This window comes from Coregonus lavaretus (genome assembly GCF_964263955.1).
Source record: "Coregonus lavaretus genome assembly, contig: HAP1_SCAFFOLD_1688, whole genome shotgun sequence".
NCBI lineage: Eukaryota > Metazoa > Chordata > Actinopteri > Salmoniformes > Salmonidae > Coregonus > Coregonus lavaretus.
In genome coordinates this window covers 72,377-82,500 of record NW_028161783.1, presented here as the reverse complement: position 1 = coordinate 82,500, position 10,124 = coordinate 72,377, and the positions used below count along the sequence as shown (strand labels likewise).

General features: G+C 44.6%; 1 protein-coding gene across 1 annotated transcript in view; it reads right to left on the bottom strand.

Annotated features, from left to right (window-relative positions):
* LOC311120079 (netrin receptor DCC-like) overlaps nt 1-10,124 on the bottom strand; it is a gene marked incomplete at both ends in the record, with an annotated part of 83,607 nt that overhangs the window by 13,124 nt on the left and 60,359 nt on the right. The window contains one exon of the mRNA XM_084194696.1: nt 4,895-4,990. Within this exon, the coding sequence (XP_084050822.1) occupies nt 4,895-4,990 (96 nt within the window). The remainder of the gene's footprint in view (nt 1-4,894; nt 4,991-10,124) is intronic.

Here is a 10,124-nt window from a genome sequence, read left to right as displayed (position 1 = left end):
TTAAAGCCAAAAGTTAGCCTATTTTACATATATGCATTCAGTAAAGTGTTACTAATGTCTAAAGAGGACAGACAGATAGATGTAAACACATTAAGCATCAAGGTACATCTCAGTTTGACACTAGAATTAATGTCTGCAACGTGTTGTCAACAACAGAGGCGTATTTCACCAAGCAAGACAAGTGATGATATCCGACTTCATCATTGGTTAAACTCAGAGCCCCACATTAGAATACGGATGAACAGCCAAAGACTAAACAAGAGGTCTCAACCATACATCTTGTGGGTGCCGGCAGCATAATGTGAAAAACGTAGCTATCTCCATTTTGGTGAGTTGAATTAGTGGCTAAGCGTTGAGATGGACGGGGAGAGAAGGAGGGAGGGAAGCTATCCATCTCTCTTCTCTCTCTACCTCACTCTCCTTCTCGCTCTCTCCTGTCTCTCTCCCCCCCTCTCTCGCTCTCCTGTCTCCCTCTCTCCCCCTCTCTCTGTCTGCTGTCTCTCTCTCCTGTCTCCCTCTCTCCCCCTCTCTCTCTCTGCTGTCTCTCTCTCCTGTCTCTCTCTCTCCCCTTTCTCTCTCTCTTCTGTCTCTCTCTCCTGTCTCACTCTCTCCCCTCTATCTCCCTCTCTCCCTCTCTCACTCTCCTGTCTCCAGCAGGGCCTGAGAGACACAGAAGATTAAATGGCTGACGGAGGGATCAGAATATATTTCCCTCTCGCTGCAGTATTTATTGGCAAGCCTTTAACAAGGCGTTGTAATGCAGCTCGTAAAGATGTGAGCCAGCATTAAATTATGAATATCTCATAGCTATGCAGGCAGCCATTCAGGCGAGCAGCTAGGTCCCCACGAGGACAACGGCTATTTAAGGCTTAGGGGTTAGGTTTAGGGTTTGGGTTAGAATTAGGGTTAGGGTTTAGGGGTTGAGTTTATGGTTAAGGTTAGGGTCAAGTGTGTCTTTCTCTCAGCCACCAGTCAGTGTGTGAATACTGCTACTCCGTGTGACCTTGCAGGGACAGTCATGTAGCATACTGGGATAGTCTTTCTGTAGGAGAGACAGTGGTGCAACTAACACAGCTGTAGTTTTATTCTGACAGGATGGGATCTGTAGTTCTATTCTGACAGGATGGGATCTGTAGTTCTATTCTGACAGGATGGGATCTGTAGTTCTATTCTGACAGGATGGCATCTGTAGTTCTATTCTGACAGGATGGGATCTGTAGTTCTATTCTGTCAGGATGGGATCGGTAGTTCTATTCTGACAGGATGGGATCTGTAGTTCTATTCTGACAGGATGGGATCTGTAGTTCTATTCTGACAGGATGGGATCTGTAGTTCTATTCTGTCAGGATGGGATCTGTAGTTCTATTCTGACAGGATGGGATCTGTAGTTCTATTCTGACAGGATGGGATCTGTAGTTCTATTCTGACAGGATGGGATCTGTAGTTCTATTCTGACAGGATGGGATCTGTAGTTCTATTCTGACAGGACGGGATCGGTAGTTCTATTCTGACAGAACGGGGAAATTGTTCTATTTAGTTATGAAAAAGACTGCAGAAAACAGCTCTACAAAATGTATTTATTCTATAATGTAATGGTGGGGATAGAACTCTAGTCTAGTAGATGAATCAAATCCCTGGAAAATCCTGGAGGCATTATGGCAAACATACACTCTCTTTCATATCATTTCACAACTGTTAATGGATGAATAAACCCGGGTTTGAAAACAAAAACAAATAGCTACAATATGTCAATATGTTTATCCTTGTGGCCCTACCCCATATGATCATAAAACATTGTATGTCAATAACACACTGCAATCCGGAATCCGCAGTTGAAACAATAACAAAGCATTTTCCCCGCCCCTGTTTCGGTAAAACGCTGAGGGATGGGACTGGAGAAATATAACCTCTCTCAAATTCATAGACAGAGCTATGGATGCAAGGAATGACCATTCATGATATAAAAATATAGTGTTTGTTTACATTTACTATAATTACAAACATTCGAGTAAAACAAGCTAATATTTTGGCTTCTGATGGGGTAAGACAGTTGATCTAAGCTCATGAGGCATTTATAAGTAATATTTTTCAAGAATCATTGGGTACATATCATTAATTGATACAGTGCATTCGGAAAAGTATTCAGACCCCTAGACTTTTTCCACATTTTGTTACGTTACAGCCTTATTCTAAAATGGATTCAAGAAATACAAATCCTCATCAATTTACACACAATACGTCATAATGGCAAAGCAAAAACAGGTTTTTAGAAATGTTTGCTAATTTAAAAAAAGTAAAAAACGGAATTATAACATTTACATAAGTATTCAGACCCTTTACTCAGTACTTTGTTGAAGCACCTTTGGCAGCGATTACAGCCTCGAGTCTTCTTGGGTGTGATGCTTCAAGCTTGGCACACCTGTATTTGGGGAGTTTCTCCCATTCTTCTCTGCAGATCCTCTCAAACTCTGTCAGGTTGGATGGGGAGCATCACTGCACAGCTATTTTCAGGTCTCTCCAGAGATGTTAGATCGGGTGCAAGTCCAGGCTGGGCCATTGAAGGACATTCAGGGACTTGTCCCGAAGCCACTCCTGCGTTGTCTTGGCTGTGTGCTTAGGGTCGTTGCCTGTTGGAAGGTGAACCTTCACCCCAGTCTGAGGTCCTGATCGCTCTGGAGCAGGTTTTCATCAAGGATCTCTCTGTACTTTGCTCCGTTCATCTTTCCCTCGATCCTGACTAGTCTCCCAGTCCCTGCTGCTGAAAAACATCCCCACAGCATGATGCTGCCACCACCATGCTTCACCGTAGGGTTGGTGCCAGGTTTCCTCCAGACATGACGCTTGGCATTCAGGCCAAACAGAGAATCTTGTTTCTCATGGTCTGAGAGTCCTTTAGGTGCCTTTTGGCAAACTCCAAGCGGGCTGTCATGTGCCTTTTACTGAGGAGTGGCTTCCGTCTGGCCATTCTACCATAAAGGCCTGATTGGTGGAGTGCTGCAGAGATGGTTGTCCTTCTGGAAGGTTCTCCCATCTCCACAGAGGAACACTGGAGCTCTGTCAGAATGACCATCGGGTTCTTGGTTACCTCCCTGACCAATCAAGTTGTAGAAACATCTCAAGGATGATCAACGGAAACAGGATGCACCTGAGCTCAATTTCGAGTCTCACAGCAAAGGGTCTGAATAATAATGTAAATAAGGTGTTTCTGTTTTTGTTTTTTTATCTGTTTTCGCTTTGTCATTATGGGGTATTGTGTGTGTGTTTTTTTTTTTTACATTAATTGTAGAATAAGGCTGTAATGTAACAAAATGTGGAAAAAGTGAAGGGGTTTGAATACTTTCCGAATGCACTGTAAGTCCAAAAATTGATGTAGCAATTGCAGACTGCCCCTATAAAGCAGTCTGTATCTGTGTGAACATCAAGTGAGCGTTGAGATTTCAGTGAGTTGAGTTGTGGCTGCCAGGCAGCGAGGAGCAAGATGCTCTGATTTAATTTGGAGCAGATCAAAGCTGTGATCAGTTAGCCCTCTCACCAGAGTATCCCTCCACAAAGCTGTGATCAGGCTTTCTCATCAGAGTATCCCTCCACAAAGCTGTGATCAGGCTTTCTCACAGGAGTATCCCTCCACAGGGCTCCCGAGTGGCGCAGCGGTCTAAGGCACTGCATCTCAGTGCTTGAGGCGTCACTACAGACCCCCTGGTTCGATTCCAGGCTGTATCACAACTGGCCGTGATTGGTAGTCCCATAGGGCGGCGCACAATTGGCCCAGCGTCGTCCGGGTTTGGCCGGTGTAGGCCGTCATTGTAAATAAGAATTTGTTCTTAACTGACTTGCCTAGTTAAATAAAGGTAAAAATTTTTAAAAAAAAGCTGTGATCCTTTATAAGTGTGTGTTGTAGTGGACTCCTGTACTCTCAGAACTCAGGATGTCTCTACCTCCCATTCCTTTTGGAGGATGACTCAACCAAAGCTCTGGTCACAAGTAGTGCACTATATAGGGAACAGGGTGCCATTCTCTGGTCTAAAGTAGTGCACTATATAGGGAATAGGGTGCCATTCTCTGGTCTAAAGTAGTGCACTATATAGGGAATAGGGTGCCATTCTCTGGTCTAAAGTAGTGCACTATATAGGGAATAGGGTGCCATTCTCTGGTCTAAAGTAGTGCACTATATAGGGAATAGGGTGCCATTCTCTGGTCTAAAGTAGTGCACTATATAGGGAATAGGGTGCCATTCTCTGGTCTAAAGTAGTGCACTATATAGGGAATAGGGTGCCATTCTCTGGTCAAAAGTAGTGCACTATATAGGGAATAGGGTGCCATTCTCTGGTCTAAAGTAGTGCACTATAGAGGGAATAGGGTGCCATTTGGGATGCATCCTAGTCTGGTCTGTGGGAAAGCTGCCGTGTGTGTGTGTGTGTGTGTGTGTGTGTGTGTGTGTGTGTGTGTGTGTGTGTGTGTGTGTGTGTGCTGTACCGCCACCTGTACTGCTACTGGCCTGTTTGTCTGGTCCTTTATGGAAATCAAAGTCCTTTGGCCTTTAAAGGATGCTTTTACATGAGGCTTCAGAGGATTCAAAACGTGTTCAGAACAGACGAGCCAGTTCGTTTTGGAGAGGGTAGCTTGTTCTGTGATCCGCTTGTCTAATACTCTCTGAGAGCTGTTCAACCTTAATGTGTTTTTATGGGTTAGCTAGCTTAGCACCAAACGTTTTCATGGGTTAGTCAGCTAGCATAGCACAAAACGTTTTAACGGGTTATCTAGCTAGCTTAGCGCCATACATACTAATGGGTTAGCCAGCCAGCTAGCTTAGCGCCGTACATTTTAATTGGTTAACTAGCTAGCTTAGCACCATACGTTTTAATGGGTTAGCTAGCTAGCTTAGCGCCGTACGTACCTGTTATAGATCTGGTCACAGCGCTCTCATACAGGGGGACCCCCTCTCCTGCATTGTTGAAGGCTTTCAGGGAGATTACATAGTGGGAACTGGGCTCTGTGGGAGAAACATCAGTAATACTGTTAATATCAATCCATCCATCAATCAATCTCTCCCTCTCTCCCTCCCCTCCCGGAGGACCTGAGCCCTAGGACCATGCCTCAGGACTACCTGGCCTGATGACTCCTTGCTGTCTCCAGTCCACCTGGTCGTGCTGCTGCTCCAGTTTCAACTGTTCTGCCTGCGGCTATGGAACCCTGACCTGTTCGCCGTGCTACCTTGTCCCGGACCTGCTGTTTTCAATTTTCTCTCTCTACCACACCTGCTATTTCAACCTCTAAATGCCCGGCTATGAAAAGCCAAGTACTGTACTGACCTGTTGCAACCTCTACAACCACTGTGATTATTATTTGACCCTGCAGGTCATCTATGAACGTTTGAACATCTTGGAGAAAAATCTGGCCTTAATGGCCATGTACTGTTATTTCCACCAGGCACAGCCAGAAGGGGACTGGCCACCCCTCATAGCCTTGTTCCTCTCTAGGTTTCTTCCTAGGTTTCTGCCTTTCTAGGGAGTTTTTCCTAGCCACTGTGCTTCTACATCTGCATTGCTTGCTGTTTGGGGTTTTACGCTGGGTTTCTGTATCTGCTGATGTAAAAAGGGCTTCATAAATAACATTTGATTGATTGATTCAATCAATCAATCAATAAATTACACAGTTCTTACAGTCGGTTTACTGTAGAACCAACCAGTATTATACAAATGTGGTAGAATCATCACAAACACAGACAACATACCGTAGAACACACTATTGAGATGATCTCCTCCAACCAGCTTTGAGCACTGGGAAAAGTGCTATATAAATGAACTATTACAAAGCCTTTGAACACAGAAGAGCTTTCAAAGACCAATAATGTGAAACAGGGACATAGGCTACAGAGCATTACATGACTAGACAATATCATAATATATTACAGCCATATTTCTATGAATACAGCACTCTATATAGACCACAACCAGACTGACAGGTGATGAGAAGTGTGTGTGTGTGTGTCTCTGTGTGTCTCTGTGTGTGTGTGTGTGTGTGTCTCTGTGTGTCTCTGTGTGTCTCTGTGTGTCTCTGTGTGTCTCTGTGTGTCTCTGTGTGTCTCTATGTGTCTCTGTGTGTCTCTGTGTGTCTCTGTGTGTCTCTGTGTGTGTGTGTGTGTCTCTGTGTGTCTCTGTGTGTCTATGTGTGTCTCTGTGTGTCTCTGTGTGTCTCTGTGTGTCTCTGTGTGTCTCTGTGTGTGTGTGTGTGTGTGTCTCTGTGTGTCTCTGTGTGTCTCTGTGTGTCTCTGTGTGTGTGTGTGTGTGTGTCTCTGTGTGTCTCTGTGTGTCTCTGTGTGTCTCTGTGTGTGTGTGTGTGTGTGTCTCTGTGTGTGTGTGTGTGTGTGTGTGTCTCTGTGTGTCTCTGTGTGTCTCTGTGTGTCTCTGTGTGTCTCTGTGTGTCTCTGTGTGTCTCTGTGTGTGTGTCTCTCTGTGTGTGTGTGTGTGTGTGTGTGTGTGTGTGTGTGTGTGTCTGTGTGTCTCTGTGTGTCTCTGTGTGTCTCTGTGTGTCTCTGTGTGTCTCTGTGTGTGTGTGTGTCTGTGCGTGCGTGTGTGTGTGTGTGTGTGTGTCTGTGTGTGTGTGTGTGTGTGTGTGTGTGTGTGTGTGTCTGTGCGTGCGTGTGTGTGTGTCTGTGTATCTCTGTGTGTGTGTGTGTCTGTGCATGCGTGTGTGTGTGTGTCTCTGTGTGTCTCTGTGTGTCTCTGTGTGTGTGTGTGTGTGTGTCTGTGTGTGTGTGTGTGTGTGTGTGTGTCTCTGTGTGTCTCTGTGTGTCTCTGTGTGTCTCTGTGTGTGTGTGTGTGTCTCTGTGTGTGTGTGTGTGTGTGTGTGTGTGTGTGTGTGTGTGTGTGTGTGTGTGTGTGTGTGTCTGTGTGTCTCTGTGTGTCTCTGTGTGTCTCTGTGTGTCTCTGTGTGTCTCTGTGTGTCTCTGTGTGTGTGTGTGTCTCTGTGTGTCTCTGTGTGTGTGTGTGTGTGTGTGTGTCTGTGCGTGCGTGTGTGTGTTGCACAAACTCAAGCCTAGAGATTATTACGCTGTAACTACAGCCTCGAAACACAGGGGAGCTTTCAGTGAAGGTACAAAGGCACAACATTGAATAATACAGTTCAGTTCTGAAAATAGACCCGTAACAGTCGCAAGGTCTCGAGAGAACAGCTGTTGAGAACAGCTGGAGAGAACAGCTGGAGAGAACAGCTGGCGAGAACAGCTGGCGAGAACAGATGACGAGAACAGATGGAGAGAACAGATGGAGAGAACAGCTGGAGAGAACAGATGACGAGAACAGATGGAGAGAACAGATGGAGAGAACAGCTGGAGAGAACAGCTGGCGAGAACAGCTGGCGAGAACAGATGACGAGAACAGATGGAGAGAACAGATGGAGAGAACAGCTGGCGAGAACAGATGACGAGAACAGATGGAGAGAACAGATGGAGAGAACAGCTGGCGAGAACAGATGGAGAGAACAGCTGGAGAGAACAGATGGAGAGAACAGATGGAGAGAACAGCTGGAGAGAACAGCTGGCGAGAACAGCTGGCGAGAACAGATGACGAGAACAGATGGAGAGAACAGCTGGAGAGAACAGCTGGCGAGAACAGATGACGAGAACAGATGGAGAGAACAGCTGGCGAGAACAGATGGTGAGAACAGATGGAGAGAACAGATGGAGAGAACAGATGGAGAGAACAGCTGGCGAGAACAGATGGAGAGAACAGCTGGAGAGAACAGCTGGAGAGAACAGATGGAGAGAACAGCTGGAGAGAACAGCTGGAGAGAACAGCTGGAGAGAACAGATGGAGAGAACAGCATTATTCTCAGTCCCTAACTACCACTATCTCTACTTGATATTCTAGTTCTCTCAATCCTCCCCGAATGGAGTCATGGTTCTCCTTGTTGAGTATGAGTCAGTCATGCACACACACACACACACACACACACACACACACACACACACACACACACACAGAGAGAGAGAGAGACAGAGTAGCGTCACCTCAGTGGGTGGTCTCTGCCACAGCAAGATACCAAGTCAGTCACACAACTGAGACTTCACACAACTTTTTTGTCAAACTGTTATAGCTTCTAGAACATTCACATCAACACTGAGATAGCCCCATGCAGCAAATTCTAACTCAACATAACATTATCACATAGATAGTTTAACCCAGGACATTTCACCATATAAACAGTTTGAAAATAACATGTCTTTTCAAATTCCGTCATCTCTCCGTTGTGACATGAACAATATGATCCATTCCCAATAGGCATGGTTCGAATGATAGATATCCTCACGGAGACGCCACAACAGTAGATCTCTGGACCATTATCATTATACATCGATTTAACACTCAAGGGGATATCCATATTCTTCCTCATATACTTGTTTTATCGTTATTATATCTAACACTTATGGGAAAATATGCTTGTGGGGGTTCACTAGTTGGTGATTGTAGACCCCCCCCCCTTTGGACAACAGTATAACTCTGTCAATAACGATGGGAGCACATAGCTACAGGGAGAGACATGTAAAAGCAGGGAAGTGTAATTGATTAGTATTGACAGACCAACCGACCCATCTGTCCATCTTCCATCCAGAGGTTCCCCTGTCTGCCAGGGTCTAAATTGAATCTCCATGGGAACAGCGGACAGGAAGTACCTACTTCCTGATTTAAGGCTATTTTTTTCCACCACATGACGTTCAATATTGAAACCATGGCAACCAACTGGCGGTTTTAAATATTGATGGCGCAACGGCCCATAATGTCAGAGCAGATTAGGTGTAAAGACAGGAGCATAGGTTGTTAAAATGAGAGCAAGCTAGCAACCGTTCGGTTTGAGAGATAAAAAAAACCAAACATGTTTACTGAGATAGAAATATAGAAATGTGCAATTTTTTGGTCAGTTTCATTTGTTAGTATGAATGCCTCTCTCTCTCTGTCAGTAGATCTGGGATTATGTGATGGTCTGCTGCTGCGTATATGTGTCTCTGTGTGTGTGTGTGTGTGTGTGTGTGTGTGTGTGTGTGTGTGTGTGTGTGTGTGTGTGTGTGTGTGTGTGTGTGTGTGTGTGTGTGTGTGTGTGTGTGTGTGTGTGTGTGTGTGTGTGTGTGTGTGTGTGTGTGTGTGTGTGTGTGTGTGTGTGTGTGTGTGTGTGTGTGTGTGTGTGTGTGTCTCTGTGTGTGTGTGTGTGTGTGTGTGTGTGTGTGTGTGTGTGTGTCTCTGTGTGTGTGTGTGTGTGTGTGTGTGTGTGTGTGTGTGTGTGTCTCTGTGTGTGTGTGTGTGTGTGTGTGTGTGTGTGTGTGTGTGTGTGTGTGTGTGTGTGTCTCTGTGTGTCTGTGTGTGTGTGTGTGTGTGTGTGTGTGTGTGTGTGTGTGTGTTAGCTAGACTGGAACATGGATTTCCACCCAGAAATAACAAACACGTATAAATGATAGCATGTTAAATAATCTATTTTCCGTACAGTAGGCCCTACGTGTGTTGTGTCCAACAGGGTAATGTCTATAATTGAATTGTAGAAGGGTGTTTCGGCTGCATATTCAAATCATATCCATTTATTATTGTCTCCTGTCTCGTGCAAATTGGTTGTGCTTTTTTCCTAATTTAATTTCAACTTCAAGTGTTTTCTTATTACGCTCCTGTTAAATAATTGATTAGAATTAAATGCAGTTTTAAAAACAGAATTAGTGTTATCAGAATACATGGAAGGCATGTCAATACGTGGAATTTGGTTTGACAGAATTAGAACTCGTCTTTGAAATCAATTGATTTTTTTCACATTGATGGCCAGTATATTTAAAAATAAATTGAAATTAACATCGCTCTAAACATAACTCATTAAATAATAAGGTCAATACAAGGATTCTGTTGACAAAACTCTTTGCATCAATGGAAATACTTCTCATTTATGACCACCAGTATTAGAAAACAGCATAATTCTCTAAACATATCTTGTAGAATAATCCTATTACCGCCAGAATAGTAAATACTGATTATTGTACTTGTCTCCTGCTGATCCTACCAGAAGCCCTCTCTGGTCCAATACCACTCACTCTGAGAAGGTCAACATTGACTGAAGGCTTACAGTTTGTCATCAACGGTAGAGTCCCATGG